Genomic DNA, 20,664 nt, shown 5'->3' with positions numbered 1-20,664 from the left:
TCCCTTGCACATGTAATAAACAGAAGGGACCTCTACTGTATCAGTAGGGGTGAGAGTGGCTGGGAAGAAGGCCGTGGACATTGTGAAATTAGTGAACAGGAGTAAGATGCAGACCTCAGAGTTCCTAGTGTAGTGAACCTAGTGTAGAAAAATTACTGGCAAGTCCCCAGCTTCCATTTCAGTCCCCAGTTTATATATGTATGCCTTTCTGTCACACACTTCATTGTTAAGAGTACCTCTAGGTGATTTGGATTAAATTCCAAGCTTGAAAATCACAATATTCTTCAGAGTTCACAGTTCATATTGGCAAGTGTACCAAGAGTAAAATACCAGTGGTTGCCAATGCTGCATAGAGGCTTGATCTTTAGTCTTTTGTTTTCAGTTGCAAAAGTGCTTCATTTCCCTTCCCCTCCCAAAAACTGAAAGGACACATTCGGGTTCTTCTGTCAGGGTTGTGAGTAATGGTGCCACGTCCCCAGATCTGCCATGGCTGAAATACAGATTTGGTCTCACTGATGAACAACCTTGACAGAGAGGGACACGGTGGTACCTTTCTCCCCTCAGCGGACTGGCACAGCCATTTGGTGCCACACTTAGGCCGTTCTGTAATATTGAGTTCAGTACTAAATATCGTCAGCTTCTTCCAGAAACAGTTTGTAGCAAATGGATGCAAGGGAGCTCTCTTAACGTTACATTGCATTTACATCATAATCATAGAAGAGATGCTCTTATCCAGAGCGACTCGAATTCTCGTGCTCGAGCAGTATCTGCAGCTCGTCTTTGGTCTCATCCAGAGTTAGCGTTGAGAATAGCAGGTGGTCCCCTTCGCGTATTAAAACTCTGCCATCTGTCAGTCTGACTTTTAGCAGACGTCTTTGTTATTAAACTGTTGCCTAACTGCTGGAATGGTGAGAAGAGTACCCTCTGTCTCCATTAGACATTTTCGCTTGCCGGTCTGACTTATTACCGCTAACGTCTGTCGCTAAACTGCCTTCATTCCAGCTGTAGTCGCCGACACGAGCGGACGACATTACGCGCCCTCGTCGCTCAAAACCGCTGGGGATAGGACGGGTTCCGGCTGACTTAGGGGACAAATGCCATTTAAATTGGTCATGACTGGCTGCGAATGGGCCGCCTCAGCTTTGACTCAAATGGCAGGAGCGTTTTTTTTTTTAAGGGTGTATCCTTTCTGATGGGAAGCAATTTCAAGACTAATGGGTAACAATAATGTTTATAGCTTGATAGCGACAAACACATTTGGTGTGACAGAAAATGTTAACCTCAAGGCCTCGCCGGGGAAAACAACCACGGGGAGGCTAATCTGTATTTCGATTTTGACATAAACTAGAATTAATCCTCCTTTTTTATTTATTTCTTTAATGAGTAAAACTGACCAGGTCTTCATTTTAAAGTAGTACACATTAATGAAAAGTAAGTATGAGTAAATGAACCAGCAAACAAAAAAAAAATTTAATTAAAAATATAGCACAACATCTTATATTTTGGCATAATGACATATGATAAATAACTATGTTACAGTTTTAACACTAGAAAGGCCAGAGGCGATGACGTGGTCTTACTGTAATTGAAGAGTAATTACAATTACCCCCCCCCCCCCCCCCCACCACCACCACCACCACCACCATCAGACGATAGGTGACAGGTGCTGGTATCCAGCTATGAATGGGTTGCTCTCTTCTCTGGCACGCTATTCTGCAACATAATAACTGGCCTTTCTAGTGCTTAGCAAAATAAAAATTCCCTTGTGAGTGATTTTTCTCGAGAATATGTCAAGGGGTGAGGTTCCTGGGTTTCCAGATGGGTTCCCGGGGTAAAATGAATGTCCAGGTTGCTGTTAGACATCTCCATGGTTGTTTACTTTCTGAAGAACATCATTTTGAATGACACTCAACAGTCAGAAATCTTTTGAAGTATTGAAATGTATGTACGTGGAAACCCTGTGTTACAAACAGCAGAAGTGTCTGGTTTTTAGTGAGCCAGTGTATTCTAGCCATGAGGTTATGTTTAGATGATGATTAATAAATATATGTAGCCATCTGGGTATGTATGGACACCACAGAGCTTTAGTTTAGTTTTATTGTGTGCATGTATGCTCTGTTCCTGTTTGATTAGACTATCACCTATTCACAGTGCTAACAATAAGAGGATGAAGCCGAGGGTTGTATTTAGGAAACTGTGGGGGTGGTATCTAGGCAACCAGTCAATTCATGTTGTGTACAGTATGTGCATTACTGAGCACTTTATCTATCTATCTATCTCTATCTATCTGTCTGTCTGTCTGTCTGTTCAGATTTTTAGTCATTTGGGTTGCAGAATCTAACCTATTGAATGGCAATGCTTTGTTTTTGGAGCAAAGCATGATGGAGATGGCAGGTTAATAAGGAAAATCATACCAACAAATTTGAAAGTAACACAAGACACTCATAGCACTTGCAATTAAGGCATCCAAAAACATGAACAGGCAGTCCAAATATATGTGTCAGAAATGTTGGCAGGCAGGTAGACCATTTAAAACCTCGGTGCCATTAAACTAAAAGCTTTCATTCCGTGCGCATCCTTGGGGCTTTAAACCAAAAAAATTTGTACCACTTATTCTAAGAAATAACAACAATCGTGGTCAAATGCCAGAACATTTTAGCAAGCAGAAGCATTCACAGAATCATATATTAAAAAAGAAAGCATATTCAGTGAAGTCTTTGCCTGTATGGAAGTTCTCTTCACTGCTCTTGATGTATGACTTCAAAGAACAAATCCTGAAAAATAAAACCAGGAACAAACCAACATAATTATGCTGTTAAGTGATCATATAAAAACTATATTATTATGATTATTATTGATAATACCAGAGGAGTAATAATAAAAGCAGTACTGTATTTATATATTTTATATTCTATACACTCTCTCCTGGTCCTTGTGATCCACAAATATATTTTTTAGGGATGCCTTACAGTAGCATCTGCAGGAATAGCAGTGCAGATCACAGCCAGCTTCTCTGAGGTTAAGAAGCAAAGGGGTGGGGGGGGGGGGGGGTGACCTCTGACCCCAGACCCCATCCCACTGAAATGTGACTATTAATCACCCTGTTAATTGCACTTCACAGCTTAAAACAAATTTGTACGCAAACTTGATGCTGCATTATGTGTCAGTTAAAATAAAGGTTATCTCAGCTTTCATCGCTGTCTTCAAAGAATGCGTCCACCCGCTCCAGAGGACCATGTGGAGAATAGAAGGCGTGAGGGGTAATTAGAAGATTGCTTTGAGAATATTAATGTTCTTGGCATAACAATTTCAATGGCAGAGCATCTCCTTATGAGCTAAATTTGCAATGAAAATTAGTCTTATAACACTTCAACTGTCAACACTCTCTTGCCTGTTTCCAAGAGGAACATATTTGGCCCTCTTTTCTGCCGCCCTATCAAATGCAGAGTTTTTAAGCGGGAGATTATTTGCAGAGGGACGCACAGCCTGATCCATGAAGGACGAGGCTCGGGAAAAGCGTAGTCCCGTTTGCTGCAGGGTGCCACCAGGCACGTCAGAGGGAGGCTTCTGTCAATCGGAGCCCAAAGAAAGAGGGCGCGACGCGCCTCTGCGATTCGGTCTCAGTGCGCGTTCTCATTTCTGCTCCGCCCAAGTAAAACGAGCGCCCGCTGTGTGTGTGTGTTCGTGCTTCTTCTTCTCCTTCTTGTGAGGAGGGACTAATTTTAGCTCCCCGTGCGCGGCACACCGACATGCATAATCTATGCCTCCCTTCGCTTTGTTGTGCTAATTAAAGCCTAACAACCGTAAGGGGCGGGGGGCGGGGGGGGGGGGGGCTTCTTTGCGGGCGTCGGCTACTCTGGTTCATCTCCTTGTTAGCGACTGCGTGCCACAGTGAGTGTAGCTGAGTATGTGAGTGACTGAAGGACACTGTTATTTACAGGACTGCTTAGTCATAAAAAAATATATTTAAAAAAAACATGGTAATTGTTATCTTGTCATCGTAGGAACAATAACACTACTGATCTGCTATATATTGAATAAAAAATATATATTTATTAAATAATTATACTTGCTAACATGTTGTTAGAATAATTATATGCAATCACAACTCTATTAAATCATTCAAGTAATAGGCGCATCTTCACCATCAATTTGTGAACTGTCAAATATGCAAATGCATCATTCAGTTAGTCATTTTTTTAGCAACGGTTTATCATTATCAACTCTGTATTGCAAGTTGCAGTTGACACGAGTAACAGTTTTTGGGATCCTTAGTTCATCGCTCAGAATCCACCCTCCACCCTCCACCCCCACACGCCCCCGACTGTTTCGTCAGCTGCTCTTCATTCATTTATGACACACGTTTATATCTATATCATTACTGTCTTTTATTGAGTTATGTCCAGGATTATTCCCGCTCTGCTCTGATTATTCCTTTTTTTTTTTTTTTAAACATTTGAAGGCACTTAGAAGATACAGCAAGTTTTCCAGGAAATTACCTCTCCCCTTTTCACTGCGTCTGTACTTAAAACACAACTTTTTACTTTAATGTTCACTCCTTCTCTCTCCCTTTGCCTTTTAACTAACTTACAATTTTCCTGCTCTCTTGATGGTCATCTGTTCATGATCCAGATAATGTCCTGGGAGGGAAATATAAGAACGGCGTATTAGCATGCTCTTTGAATTCGATGATGTGGAAGTGTTTTTTTTATGGTTTATGAAATAGTAATGGTGGCGCTGTGTTTCCTTTGATCATGCAGACGGGGAGAAAAGAGAAAGGAGATCCATTGAACACCGCCATTGACAAGATGACCAAGAAGACCAGGGACCTCCGCAGACAGGTACGGTTTTTTGGATTTCCCAAAATCAAGACAATCTGACCTACATTGATGAACTCTAATCTCCACCCCTTTCATGACCCCCTCCCCTCCCCAATCTATGACAGTATTTCATATTTATGTTTAACATACATAAGGCCAGAAATGGGCCAACTAATGGCAATGGGAGACCAACTGAGGGAGTATATCTGTAGAAGAATTGTTATTACCAATTTAGAATAGTGAAAGTGGGGCGCTAACACAGACTGATTCCCCATTGGTTTGGCCATGGTATCCATCACCAACCCACCAGAGATGCTGCTGGGCTCCACGCCCCTTTCACCGGAGATGTCCGTGGTACCTCCATCAGGAGAGCCAGGATCCCGTTCGGCAGTGTCCAGCATGAGTTTTTAGGGGAGCTTATCTCCCCTGCGACCCACCCAACACCTTTGTTAGTCAAATGGGTGCCTGAGACAGCACATCAAAAATCTTCCTCCAACTCGATGCATGTTTTCAAGGAGGGGAAAAAAACTGAAAAATGAAATAAAGCCTTTAATCTCAAGGATATCTAAAGGCATTTTTTATACTCTTTTACCAATGTTCTGTGATATAGCTGTCTTTAAAGATTTTATGGGACCTTGGATTGGGGGAATGAGTCTTTGAAATGACTGTAAAAGTAACACAATTCCACTACCGCTTACCATGACACATACATACAGCAGGCTGCAGAAGTGCACAGATGCACATGTGCTCACTTTTCATTTATACATTAAATATAAAAATAATGTTAAAATATTTAATCAGACACATTCCCCATTAAGGCTGTAGCCTCTGGGTCAACCTGGAATGTGTACTGAGCGAATCTGTACATGGGATGAGTACTTACACAGTATGTGTGCACATATGGTGCGTGGTTAATGCCTGACTGCACTGACGCGTAAACAATTTCAACATACTTTCTTTTCTACAGTATGTGTGCATATCCGAGGCTCCGTTTTCTTCCACAGAAAGGAGACCTGCATTTACATAATATTATAATAAATTAGATTTTAAAAAAACAACAATGTAACTGCTGAATTAGGACGGGTTATTTGTTTTCGGCAAGCGTCTGCCATTAACAGCGCGGGCAACGGTTTATCACGGGCGTAGATTAATCTGATAGCTCTGATGTTAATAGCTAACTTGGTTTCCTGTTGATTTGTTTGCGAGATGGGTGGAACGGCGTCGAGCATGAAGACGAGTCCCCAGCACGTGGTCTGAAGATGCAGACCTCTATAAATAGAATAATAAATAGATAAATATGTAAACCAATAAACATAATATGAACCAATGGTTCATATTCTGCCTCAGTGTACCGCCTTCCAAATTCTTACCCTCCCCCCTCCGTTCATGCCCTTGGTTCCTTTGCGGCCTTGTTACTGGTCCAATGTTTGGAAAGCGGTAAACTTTCTTGACATGTGTATTATAATTAGACATTAAAAAACCTGTTTACAGATTTGCAAGGCCAGGCATTTTTAATCCTCTTAAGACATTTATTTCATTATCTATAGCAGTGTTAAATTCCGCTAGGGGTTTATTGTGCAGCTTCTCTGGTTTTATGGTACAGTAAAGTGGTTTAAAGGAAATGAAAAGTGTTTAATAGTCCAGATTTACTCGTACAACTCTGCTGCATTTTTATTTCCCTGGTAATTCTTACTATCACATTTAATTTATTCAAACATCTGTTTGCAGGTGTGCATATGGTTACATGGCAAAAACCAGATCCCAGTTACCACCATTAATGAATTACCCAAATGTATCCTTGGATAAAAACAGAAGTGCCACTTTTTTTCTTACAATGCAGAATGCCTATCTGCAATAGCTGGCCTGTCCAATTACTGCCCTTTCAGGCATTGTAGCATGAAATATATAATGACATATATTTTATCATATTAAAACATATGCCATAGTTTTAATGACAATTTCCCATATTGTGAAATGTTGAAATATCTTCTCTGATATTGATGACTTTTAATATTGATGATGGTTTTAATTTAAATATATTGCAGTGTATTCAATATCTTTGAAGGATATTGTATCTTCCACCAAATTGTGAGGGTAAGGATTAGTACATGGAATGAAGGAAGTAAGTCAACCACTTCCTGTCCACACTTTAGCGTGAATGCAAAGCTTGGCACCAGCTACTGCAGGCACCAGACCAGCCAGAAGTGTTGCTACCGAGTGATGAAGAGAGTATGCCTTGTGTACTGTTACTTCCTGGGTAATGCTATGGGTAAATACTATTAGTGCTGGTTTGGATCCAGGCTGAGCTATTCAAGGGTGTGGAATACACAACTCAGCCACCAAAAGTGAACTGCTGGATACACTACTATACTATTTCACTCTGCTATGTGATATCAGTGCCTCTTTTGCATATTCTGCTTAATTGCGCTTATGCAAATGTGTTCACCATTGAGGAGTATTGCTATTTTTTATTTTTTTTTAAGGCCAATGGTGGAATGTCAAAAAAGTAGACAATAGGATAGAACATTGAAAATAAATAAGTAAATTAATAAATAAATAAATAAACGCCACAACTATGTTGTGGCAATACGTCATTTTAAACTCTCATATGAAAATTAATGTATTTGTATGGAATTCCTTATGCTGCAACAGCAGTGCTGGGGGAAAAAATAAATAAATAAAAAATAAAAAAAACATAACAGAAACCTGGCTCAGCCCATCTTACACAGAATTTATTACTCTACACTGTGATACTAATGGAGACCGTCTCCATCTCATCAAACAAAGTAAAAGGACTGTCTCAGCAACAGCAGACTGTACAGAAGTTCCGCCCCTTATGCTGGGGAAAATATGCATATTCCATCTGTGAAGTAAACACGGGCTGTTAACATGAACACGTTTGCGCATTAGCGATGCACAGCCCAAATTCGTGGTGACGCTGATTAAAGGGACACACCCTTGGCATCTGCCTGCATGAATTCTATAAAAAAAGAAAGAAAAAAAAAAACATCAGAAATATGTTTCAGAGAGCATCACCCAGATTCCAGATAATTTTCAAAGAAACAATCATTTACCATGGACATTTTTTTCATGCAATTGTTTCTGAGTTTAAATTATGGTTATAATATTGGTTATTAATTATATATATATATATATATACACACACTATATTAATTATTGGTTAATATAGTAATACACCCTTGATTATTTAAATGGAAACAGAACATTCATTTGAAGTTGTGTCATGAATTGAAACCATGGTGAATGTATTGAGCTATACAAACCAGAACAATCACTGTGAATTGATTCACTAATGAACTTGCAGAGACGGTTCCGAAGTCCAAATTCAATGTCGTGGAAAAGTGAAAGAGACACCCATTTTAATTTTTCTGTCAGTCAGATTTCTTCCCTAGCTGAATACGACAAGTTAAATAACATCATTTGTTATTAATTAAGTAAATGGAAGGCAACTGTTGAAATGGAAAGTGCTCAATGCATTGTGGGACTTGCTGTCCTTGGAAGTCATCTTTTTATTTTAACTACTTTTTTAAATAACACACACACACACACACAATCACTCACACACACGCGTGCGCACTCTCTCACACACACACACACACACACACACCTATGTTTAAGATTGGTCTCTTGGAAAAGATTGCTGAAATGAGCAGATCACATTCCCTATTGCAGTGTTTTGAGTGGAATGCATTAGCATGAGGCTGTGTGTCACCCAGCCTCCCAGTGCACAACTGCAAGCCCGTACCACTTTCTACAGGCTTCCTTTCATTTGAAGCCAGATTGTTTCGGACCGATGTCAGATTGAACCTGGGAACTGGGGAATAGAGTAACCGCCCCAGAAGGGAGAGCAGAGAAATACTTTGTCTCTTTCTTCAAATTACCCTGGCTCTGCTTAGGCCCAACTTGCCAACGTGTCCAGTTATTTTAATTTAGCGTACTATCGATTAGAAAGAAACGAGGGTAGGCGCGGCATTTCCAGCTACACTTACACTTACCGAGGCTTTGCGGTCTTTTCCATCATCTTTCGCACATAGTTTGACACAATCCTTATCTGACGCTGAAAGGCTCGACCCAGAAGCACAAGGTCTGTCCTGGTAGGTGCCAATCAGGCAGGCGTATCCATGGGAACCTGTTTTTACAAATGATGCGCTCGCTCTGAAGGGTGCAATTGTTAGGCCCTCGTCGAAGGAGGAAGCGGTCTCCTTTAAACAGTTGGCAGCTGAGAAAGTACCCTTAAGGACACGGGAAGAGAAAAAGATATTTAAAAAACAGTGCTCCAGCTGTTACTGGGGTTGATGAATTGTTATAATTGGAGAGAAGAAGCTGATAGAGCTACGCTAATGTCCTTAAACGTCTTGCCTTGTAAAATTAGCATTCCCTTGGCGCACATCATTTAGGCTATTGGAAAATTCCCCTCTGTCACCCCCTCTGTCTTCCCTTCCCCCGTCCCATTTAATATTCAGCTCCCTCATCTCTTTAGGCCTTTCCTTGCCAATATAAAATGTAACCCCTCAATTTAAGATATAAAGAGGGTGCTTCTTGGTAAATATGAAAACGTGAATTCAAAAATAAATAAATACATAGGTGTGTCAATGTGCAGAAAAGGGACACTTGTCAATATTAAAGTTTGCCCAACAGTAGTCATTTCTCTGTAGGTGAATGTAAGAAATATCTATGTGACATTCGATGGCACAATGCTAGTCATATGCTCTGAGACGCTTTTCATATCTAACATTCGGACATTTCCTGGGAATGCATGAGATGCTAACCAAATGCTGAATTTTAAAAACTTTGAAGCGTCTAATGAATTTGCACGTAGCCTGTAATCCAACATCGATTGTCACCATTTGAACAGTGCTTGCCCAGCTTCAGCGGAATGAGCAGCTGTGCTTTGGCCAGCATGGAAACACCTCCCTACGAGCTCATCATGAGCCTTACAATCGTACGCATTGTACGTGCTTGGATGCCCATGGTGCGTTTGGCACGGTTCACTTGGGTTAAAATGGTTATTGATGATTGTTGATGAACTCCCACTGCCTACCCTCCGTCATCCGAGTTACCAGCCTGGGATGCATCCAAAAAGTAGCCGATTTTAAAAATTAAAGGCAGGGGGATTCATGGGATTCAGTGGAGAATGCGAAATGAAAAAGCACTACATTGTTTTGAAGGATTTTTGGGGGTAGTTAAATCTCAGGCATCTGACAACTTTGCCAATTGCATGAACCTTTCAGCACCTTTTAACCATCAACTACATAGTCTTTGGTTGCATTTAAAAGCAGTAATATGAACGGTCATGCCATGAACAGCCATGCAGTTTAAGTGTGCTGTAAAGATGAAGGCCTTGTTCATCTGATTTTGCACATTTTTCCTTGTCTCCTTGCATCATATTTCATGCGAAATGACACCGCTGTATGTTTTATTCATTTATTTCTTTGTAATTGCATTTCCCTTCATACAGTCGTGCGGCTGTCGCAAGAGTGGCTTGTTTTAGAAAGTTTTGAAAAGAAGTGGGGATGGAAGAAAAGGAGTGTGGGGGTTGGGGGAAATAACCCGCGTATATGGGACTGCACGTGTTCTCATGATCAGGCATGACATTGACGAGGTCGGAACTGAGGATCGCGTTAAAGGAAAGAGGCAAGAGGGATCTTAGCTCCAGTTCTCTTAAACATCTGTTTTTTGTGTGGGAGCAGGTGCCTAATCTCAAAAGATGCAGTTTCCCATTAAGAGGCAAATTTGCAAAACGGATGCTAATCTCATTCTTATCTGCAACAGCAAAGATATTTATCATTCACGCTTTAAGTATATGTGCAGTCTTCATTATGTCGTACACTTCTTTTGTCTCCCTCATAATTTGACTGTATTACATCTATTCAGCTTCAATTTAACAGACCAAACTTCCGTCTGGACGGATGGAAAGAAGAAAGAGAAGGTTGCCCTGAACAACTCCAAACTTTGCAAGGCTCTGACAGTACAGTGCAAAACATCCTGTAAACCTTTTACCTTTTTCCCACCATTTAATTTTTTGTCTACGAAAAACCTCTACTGTGCTTAATTTTACAATTTTGCTGTGCAATTCCGTGATTCAAAAAAAGAAAAAAACATCAGAGATAAGTGTTTTACAGAATTCATATAGCAGATTGGGGCTAATTCATTATGGAGTGATCCTTGTTTCTCACTGTTCAGGGAGCACTTGGACAGATGTCAGAGGCCTTTTGAAGGATTAGCGCAGTGTATATCAAGCGATGGATTATGGTCCGACTATTTTCCAAAATGTATTGGTGCAAATGGCACACAGCAGATACAATGCATATTCATTTCAAGGATCAGCGGCAATGGGACGTGTGGGGCCAGCGTTTTGGGCTGAAGAACGGAGGCCGCTTTGGCTGCCGGTACAATTCAAATATGAATAACAGTGAAGGGAAAAAAACAGATTGAACTGAAGGAAGAGGAGGGAGAGAAACAGAGAGAGAGAGGGTGGGAGAGCGATTGAGAGAGAAATGAGTGGGCACAGCACGAGCATTAAAATGCTGATAACTGTCGTGTATCATGTCAGATGGGAAGACAGCTCTGCCTGTTCAGTATCATCGCTCCTTTCTTTTCCCTCTTCTCACATTTTAACAGTACTTATTTTTTCCTTTCATTTTCAGATAACTCAATCGTGTCAGATATGACAGCATTTCAGAACTATTCTTTAAGCGTGCTGGAATAAAAAAAAATAAAAAAAAAGGTGGCATCCTCCTACATTTGCATGACACACACTATTATTAAACGCGGTGTAATAAAGGATATATTTTTTTTTAAAGACAGATGTAGTTCCTTTGAATGTTTTGACTGAATTGGCCTCAAGCGGAAGTGATAGACCATTACCCTCTGATTCTCCTCTGTTTAGAGAATTTCATGCTCAGCTACTCAAGAACCTAACTGAACACGATACATTGAAATAAATGCCTTACCTCTCACTCTCTCTCTCTCTTTTGCTGTCGTGTTGGTACGTGCCCCCATGCTGTAACACAGAAATAGTTTCAAGTTAGGTGCTTTTACTTAGCAGGCAAGTCATGTCTGCAGCAGTGGCCAGGTCTCTGCTCAAACTCTGTGATGGATTAACCACCCTCCTATAACCATAATTCTTCATTAGTGTCTCTACTACTGGCTGGCAGTTTAGCTTTTAATTGCCTGAGGTGTTTGCGTGCCTGACTGACTGGTAATTATTATTGGTTAGCAGACTTTGCCCTTGTCAATCAGTGGCCTGCAGTTCCCATGTTTCCCCTGGCTGTAGTTTTTGTTGTTCCTTCTTCATTTTCCCTTTTGAATAAAAATGTTTCTTTTTTTTTTTTCTGATATGATGACAATTACTGGTAACGGAAATTTGACCGTCTGTTCACCGGAACAGATTGTGTCGCTACGGTAGCAAAAGATGCTTGCTAAAGTGTTCTTTGTGAAAATACCATTAATCTTTGCCTTTAAACTGGTTGTTGTTGTTAAATATGGTACTGTTTTAATTTGTTATTTTTGATTCTAAGAGGTGTATTACTTTAGCCTATTAAGTGACTCACAAGAGGGCTCACAAAATAATTAAAAATGAAAAATATTTTAATGAAATCTACTCTCCCTGCTTACAGCTTGTCTCTTGCATTATACTTATTCCTTATATCACAGTTCAGGCTTGAATAACCCAGCATTCCCGCCAAGAAAATAAATAAATAAATAAATGTGACTCATGCCAGTTTGGAAGAAACTGCTCCCATAAACAAAAGCCATTAACCACTGAGAGCACCCTTATATGCACTATTCTGAAACAACAGCTCACCATTACCCTATTTATAAAACTTTTTTTTTTTTTTTTTTGTTGTTGTTTATTTATTTATTTTTTGGCTTTGCCCTCGTTGGTTACCCGACTGTCTGTTTTCCCTTTTGCAGTTGCGAAAAGCAGTGATGGACCACATCTCGGACTCATTCCTGGAAACAAATGTGCCTCTGTTGGTACTCATCGAGGCGGCCAAGAGTGGGAACGAGAAGGAGGTGAAGGAGTACGCGCAGGTCTTCCGCGAGCACGCAAACAAGCTGGTGGAGGTGGGTCATCATAACATAATACATTACTGTATCCAGGGCAACGTGCTTCTGTTGTACACTACTGTAGAGTGAGAAAATGCAGATACCCAATGCCAAAAAATATCCAACAAAAACTATTACTATGAACCATTGCAATCTTCATTGCCTTGCCTTTGTGTTCGTAAACTAAAAGGCACTAATCGCTTTTTACAGTTACAGATTATGAATGGAAAGGTTATTAACTGATGTGTGGTGCTAGTTTGTGAACACCATTAGAGAACATTTCTCCTCTAACATAAAGAGACTAAACACCAGTCCAAGCAGTAGTACTGTACTTTGTGATGGTTATGGCTCTGGGCTTTTGATCATCAGGAAGTTAAGTTAAATGCTCTGCAAGGTTCTAATCCCCGTTTTCCTGAAAGAGAATGTGCATAATTGTATTGACATTTTAATAATTTGGTAATCATATTGAAACATTGGGATAGACAGCTGAGTACGTAACTATTGGACATCTACTGTAGGTTTAGACCATGGCATACGAGGCAGGGGAAATATGCTTTGATATCGTGCTTGAAGTGGGAAAAAAAAAAGTGCTGGGACTCATTTGAGCAAAATCTAAAAGTCCTAGTACGGTGTAACCTACCAATCCATTCTGGAATGTCTCATTTTTGGCCAGAGCGAACGCTGAAAAGACAGGTTCCATTGCAGCTGCTAACATGTATTTATCCCTTGGTTTATCCCAAACCTCTGATAAGCCGCCCTTTATTTTTGTGATATGATGGGTGTTACATCCCCAGCTGTATTTTATTCATTTTTAAAATGGTATCGCTGATAAGAATGCTCCTTTTTAAAACCATTTTTGATATGCTAGGAATTCAGCTAAATTCTAGAAAAAAAGTTAAAAGTTTGAAACAGAATTATGCCTCCTCATTCCCACTACAAATTAGGTCTATATCTGATATAAAAGGAAATTTTGCGTTTAGTAGCCAATTTGCCTCTGCGGGTCACTTATTTGACTATTTTAACACATTACAGAAGTTTGATCTTAGTATAAGCCTTCCTGCCTCATCAAATCGTCCAGTGGCTGGAAATGGCTCATTTCCTTTTAGGCTTTTTGCAGAAGTGCTGAATGCATTGCTAGTTATAGACAGTAAAATATATATATATTAAAAAACAGGGGGCTGATTATCTGGATCCTGGCCTCTTATGGCTAGCAGCACCTTTGATTTTTAAACTTCTTCCGCATATTTTTAATTTAACGTTTAATTTCTGGAAGTATTCGTGAGGTGTGGAAAGCGGTGCATGTTCTCCCTTTACACAAACGGGGAGAGACTAGTGACCTCAACAAATACCATCAAATAAAAAATAATCTATACCACGGTGCTGGCTGGCCCTCCCTGGCGACCTGTAGGGAAAAAAAAAAAATTCTGTTTACTACTCATCTACACAGGGCTACTTCACAAATTACCATATTATCTAACCTCACTTTACATTTTTAGAAATATAACTTATTCCACCCAATCACTGGAGTGGATAACCCTAGAGGTTCCATTCACTACAACCAAGTTGGGTAAAAAGGCTTTTAGCTTCTATGCTCCACACATGTGGAAAGTAATTCAATGTTCTTCAAGACTGGGCACATTGGTATCCTTTCATAAATTCAACCTGATGGTGGAGGACTGGGATGCAGAGGACCGCAGCAATTTCATTTGCTTTTCTGCCTTTTATCCAGTGTATTATATTTTGCGCTTTTTGTCTCATTGTATTATTGCTGTTGTTGCTTGTGAATTTTGTAAACAGGGCTCTCCTGAAAAAGAGACTCTAGTCGCAGTGAAACCTCCCTGATAAAATAAAGGATTTACAGAAATATACAGTTGGGTCAAGAAAGTCGTTTAACAAGTCATTTAACAAGAGGTAATCTGCAATTTTACAAGCGGTTTGTAAATCGCATTAAGCTGATGCGCTCTGGTTTCTAAATTCCATAAAGGTATTGGGAGGTGTCAGCTGTTGTCAGAATTCTAGTCTCTTAAACAGTGCAATAAGGACTCACCTTTATTTCAGTGATAAAAGGTTGCAAATACAAACTGGCAGCCTAAAACGAATAGTCTTACTGTGGTAAATAACTATTGCTTTCGTACCCTAAATCCACTGACAAGGGGCTACACGCAATCAATAGTAATGGTACACATATGGTCAACAATCTAAAGTGACTACCCGCCCAATTTAAGCATTGACGGGGGGCAGAAAAGAATAACGTTAGCTTAAAATAAGTGCTAGTGAGCAAGAAAAAGTCATGGTACTCAGAGCAAAACATAGAAGTGCCTGTACTGCCTACCGGCCCACTGCAAGCATTGCATTGATAAGGGTTATCTTGTTCAGAAAGGGGCTCGTTCTATTTTTTCCCTGATCGGCTCACGCCTGTTTCTCTCGCTCTCTTCTCATGCCCGGACATCAAAGGGAATTCCGTGGGCAATGTCCATGTCTCCTCATGCATAAAACAAATGGGCGAAGTGTCCTGAATATCACCATGACCGGGAGGTTTGTCACCTCTCTCAAGAAGCGTCAGGACACCGACTGAAACAGACAAGGAGTGTGGCTACACACGGCCATCTGGAGTTGAAGTTGAATGCCCCGAGTCTCGTTTGAATTCCCATACGATAGCTGCTGAGGCTTCCCGGTTTGAAAACAGAGATTCGCTTGTAACGTTCCTTGTATACATGTGTCATTTTACCATATTTGTTGACCACGTTAGTTTCCCACTGAAGTCATTGCAGCAAGGGAATCACCTGATCAGTGCAAATTTAAACCTTGGGCCTACGTATCAATTCTTTGTTTTTGTATTGGTGTTTATCTTTCCGTTGCCCTTTTTCACGGTGTCAGTACGGTGTGGTGCTCATCACCTTGCAGGTTTTCCAGACGTACCAGAGGGCTTTTAATGGTTTCAGAGATTCATTATCGCCTCCTGATGGGGGCGAAGAAGCCGCTAATTACCAAAAAGATTATTTTATAGGCTTGGAGAGGATTGCGCAGCAAAAATAACACAGTCCAGCCTACGGCGTTACGGTAGAGGGTATTTACGACGTGGTCTGTTTGACCTTAATTAGCGGTGATTGGTCGGGAGTTGCGAGTTCCCCGCTCGGTCCAGTACTACATCTCCCATCACCTCTCAGATGCAGGACACTTTTTTTTGGCAGTCAAAAGCCTTTCTCATTTTCCAGCTCATCTGAAGTGCCCAGATGGGTGTGCGAATGGCTAGTGCAACGTTGCGCTCCTCATAATTGTGATACAGTGTAATGCGCTCAACCTCCAAGTTTCTCGAGCAGAAACATTGGAAACACTAAAGGAATTAAAGTCATTTTGGAAGCTTCGACAGACACAGATCCAGGCGCACAGTGAGGGTTCTGTCTCTTACTTTTTATGTGACCTCTCATCAAATCTGTACTTTGCCATAACTGTGAGTACCACTCCCTGACCTCAGTCTTCCAAGAGCGTAATGCTTGATGGAGATGATTTTGGCATCTTTAGGCCCTCTTCAGACTCATTTGCCACCTGTTTAACCTCCGCATGATTATAATTTGAATGATGCTTGTTCATTCGGGTCTACTTAAAAACATTCTCGGTTTTTAAAATTGATTTTGCTCTCCCTGACTGTAAAATATAGAATTTTCATATTAATCCAGTGCAATTAACAAACATTGTATATTGCATTAACCCTCAGTGGTTGCATGCACACTTGCTAGGCCAATATGCTAGAGGTTATGCCCTTATAGCATATGATGCTTGTTCATTTGGGTCTACTTAGAAACATCATCGGATTTTTAAATTGATTTTGCTCTCCCTGACTGTAAAACATAGAATTTTAATATGAATCCAGTACAATTAACAAACATTCCATATTGCATTAACCCTCAGTGCTTGCACACACACTTGCTAGGCCAATATGTTAGAGGTTATGTCCTTAAATCTCTTTCTGTAATGCAAAGATAGCAATTTCAAAATTTTCTACATAGAGTATGTAAGTAGAATGTTTATATACTCTGAAAGAGCAAAACATTGCAAGAGTCCCATTATCTCATTAATTCTGTGGAAGAAACACTAGTCCTTAATAATTAAACGAGCTAAGTTAGCACTGGCTTCCACATTCTGATTAGCATATTGGTGGGAGCTGTGGTTTAATGTGGTGGGGGCAGTGGTGTCGCTGTGTTACCTTTACGCTCTGTCGTGCGATCGGGTGGGGGGTGGGTGTTCGGCGGGCGGGGGGGTTGTGGGGGGGGGGGGGGGGGGGGGGGGGTTTCTTACCCGCGGCATGCCGCCAGCCCCGGCTGACACACTCGGTCTTCTTGATAATGTCAAGTGCCGGGGCTGCAATCTGGCAGTCATGCTCAAGTAGGCATTCGATACAGAAGGTGTCACAGGAAGGCGCCCTGGGGCGCTTCTCCACTCGGTCCTGCCGCGCTGCCAGACAGCGGGGGCCTCCGCCGCCGCACCCGCGCCCTTAATCCCAGCTGCCGGCTTCGCCCTGCCGAGTGCGGGTGGGCTCGAATTAAAGCCAGCCGGATCGCCCTCATCGAACGCTCAAAAAACCAGCTAGTGGACCCTGGGTACGCCGTACGAGAAAGTGTCTGCCTGCTCCATATTTTAATTTTTGCTTCCTCAATTTAGTTTGGTATAATCACATGCTGGTTCAAGGACGGGTTCGGTTTTGATCTTCTCAAACTGAATTTCAACATTGAGCTTCACATGTAGCTTCTCGTGAAGAAAAAAATATATATATGCTACATCTGCAGTGAACCGTAATAATAAACCAAGCTGCATTGGCCTGCCACATTTATTTAATTCCTTCATCACATCACTCAAAGGGCAGGATGCCTCAGTAAGTAATAACAATAATTTTCAATTTATGGTTTAAAGGTGCCGGCATCTCTCTGATATATGCTGGGTTGACACCTCCCTAATGCCATTCAAATTATTCAGCCGGTAATTAGGGAGAACCGTCCTCCTAATGCTATTTAAAAATAAACATCGTCAGAGCGGGGAAATGGGCACGCAACCAATGTTGCGTCGGCCTTTGAGCCGTGCGGCGGCGGTTGGGCTGTGGCCGTGAACACCGGGCTCCGGATAAGCTCCCGAAGCCAGCCGACGGGTGCCGGCCCACCGATGGACTGCTGTCGGACATGTCTATTTGCAGTGACCCAGACCTTTGGTTCGCTTAATCCCCTTTCTCTAGAATTATGGGCCCCTGGGGAAATCTGGCTGGCTTGTGGCTTTTGAGGGACTGAGAGCAACAGATACATCAGAGACCGCGGGGAGCCTCGAGCATTGCGGATCTATTTTTAGATTTCCCGCGGACGGATGGGCCGAATAATTAGTCGCGAGGATCCCCGTCGCCGTGTTTTACCGGCGATGTGGAACCTAACGGGCGTCATAATTCCCACGAGCTACGAGGTGGCTACAGTACATCCTTTAAGTCCCAGCATAGCGGATAGCCATCAGACGCTGACGTGTCTTGCGAGAGTGTCAAAAAAATTCCTCGGTCAGAGCAATAATGGCTGGCAGGTGTGTTTGAGGATTTGCTTTATGGTGATTAAAATGTGATATATTATTGGTGGATCAATAGCATTGCATGTCTTTGTAATACATTGTGTCTAAGGGGAAGCAAAGTGCAGCAGTTTTATTTTAATGTTATAGCCATTTTATCAATTAGTAATCGAGAATTATTCAATGTCATCTCAGCCAATTACTTGCTACTCTTGCGATAGACAGATATACATGTATAATCATTTTTCCCCTCCGGCTTTTATTTTATACTTTAATAATCAGCCCTGTTTTATATTTTATATTTATTATCGCTGCTATACCGACTACTTTGTTTTACGTTATTGACAGAATATTTGATTTGTGGAGTTTAATGATATGTTATGTCCCATTTATATGCAGCATAGACCATGTACAGATATACCTTTATGTATTTATTAAAAATATATTGCATGGCTTTGAAATATGTTGTGCAACATAATATGTTCAGTTCACATACCAGAAACAATGTTTTAGTTCAAGACTGTCTCATTTGCAATGAATTATGATCTAGATGTCATGGCAATGGGGAAAGGCACTTGATAGATGAAGTCCACGGTTCTTTTGGTTGTTTGACTGTTTTGACTGGTTTTTGTTTGTGTTTGTGTTTGGATGAGTGCAGTCATGTATGCGTTGTTACATGGTTGTGGACATATTATTTTTTTTGTCTAATAGCTGTGATATTTAAACGGTTTTTGCCTTCACGCTTGCTCTTGTAGCAGCTACAGTACAGGGGAATATAAATCGGCTCATGAAAGAAAAACCTTAATATTCGCCCTGAGGCCGGCCATTTCCTGAGCCAACCGCATTTGCATTTGGCATGTCACCTCTAAGATATGTATGGCAAGAGCATCTGAGCCGAGATCCAGTGTGACAGCGAACGTGGCTGTCTCGGAGGCGAGGGGATGATATTGCTGCTGTGATCCTGGCCCGCGAGGAAGATCTGTGTCAGCTGATCACCTGACCTTGGAATTTCAGCAAAGCACACGAGGAAAGGTTTTCATTTAGATTCCAGAGTCCATCTGCAGTTCGAAAGCACATTTTAGTGGGGGTACGATTTATACCTGTTTTTTTATGAGGCAACATTCATGGACCAATAAATAAATGAACTGTAATTGCACATCATATATTTATTTATTGTTTGTTGATGTTTTTGTAGCATATCCATACTGAGTAACATATTGAGTATCATATCCGTGTGAGATTTATTTTTCCTTCGATCGACAAAAACAGATCGTATTATTACTAAAACTGCTTTTTACTTTTATTAATTAAAATGTGGAATGTCTCTAGTAAAGACAGTTTTCAGGGCATGTTGCTAATTGAATATATTGCAAAATCAGTTCTAAAACAAGGAAGGCTTTCCTGCAAAATTCCTGCACAACCGCATTCTCGACATTTCCCTCAGCCCTAAGATCAGCTGTGCACTTGTGTTTGCACCTAATCACTCCATAGGCAGCAATTGAGTGTGTTCGAAACAAGCGAGCGTCGAACAGAAGCGCTCCAATTGAATTCCGTCGCTGCGTGGCTTTGAAACATAAAGGAAGGTGATGGAAAATTGAAATTGCAGCCGGTGGAATTAGCCATTTCATATCCGATTGAATGGTCTGTAATCGTTGTTTAATGGCCTATTGTGTCTGTGGACAGCTGACAGTGGGTGGAGAAGCATGAATGAAATTGTTGCTCAATGCTGTAATGTCTCTTGCTGTGGCAGCGATGAAGACAGCATTGTTTTCCAATTTATTTATTTATTTTAAGAAAAAGAGGCTAGCCAGCTATTTAGTCATACGTATGCTCGTAGCATTGCTTTCACTATTCCGTGTGTGCATAACACATTTATTGGTATTACCCCTACTTGAGAGAGAGACTACATTTGACGTGTCACACGCCTCTGGAATTCGGGTTCGTTATCGGTGCGAAAAAAGGTGGATCACCAGTGACACTTTTTCTCAAAGTTCTCGCCTAAATTGCTCGCTAATGGAGATAAGCTGAGCCTGAAACAAAGGCTTCAGCCGGCAACAAGCCCTACTTTCCCCCGTCTGCCGCGGCGAGACATGGCGAACGCTACAGGAATTCTTGTCATGTTTTCTAGATATGACACTAAGTGGATTATGGGAGATTAAGTATGACAAAGGAGGGGAAAAAAATAAAGCTTGACATCGCACTGCAGCGCTGTGTCTTGAATGAGCAGACTTTCATT

The 20,664-nt window shown here is 41.1% G+C and overlaps 1 protein-coding gene across 1 annotated transcript in view; it reads left to right on the top strand.

Moving 5' to 3' along the window:
- ctnna2 (catenin (cadherin-associated protein), alpha 2) overlaps positions 1–20,664 on the top strand; it is a 357,955-nt gene that overhangs the window by 270,878 nt on the left and 66,413 nt on the right. Inside the window, exons 8-9 of the mRNA XM_035417945.1 lie at positions 4,761–4,841; positions 12,759–12,911. Coding sequence (XP_035273836.1) covers positions 4,761–4,841; positions 12,759–12,911 — 234 coding nt within the window. The remainder of the gene's footprint in view (positions 1–4,760; positions 4,842–12,758; positions 12,912–20,664) is intronic.

Source organism: Anguilla anguilla, chromosome 5, assembly GCF_013347855.1.
Source record: "Anguilla anguilla isolate fAngAng1 chromosome 5, fAngAng1.pri, whole genome shotgun sequence".
NCBI classification, from domain to species: Eukaryota; Metazoa; Chordata; class Actinopteri; order Anguilliformes; family Anguillidae; genus Anguilla; species Anguilla anguilla.
The sequence above is the reverse complement of the archived record's forward strand: the minus strand, read 5'-3'. Positions and strand labels throughout refer to the sequence as shown.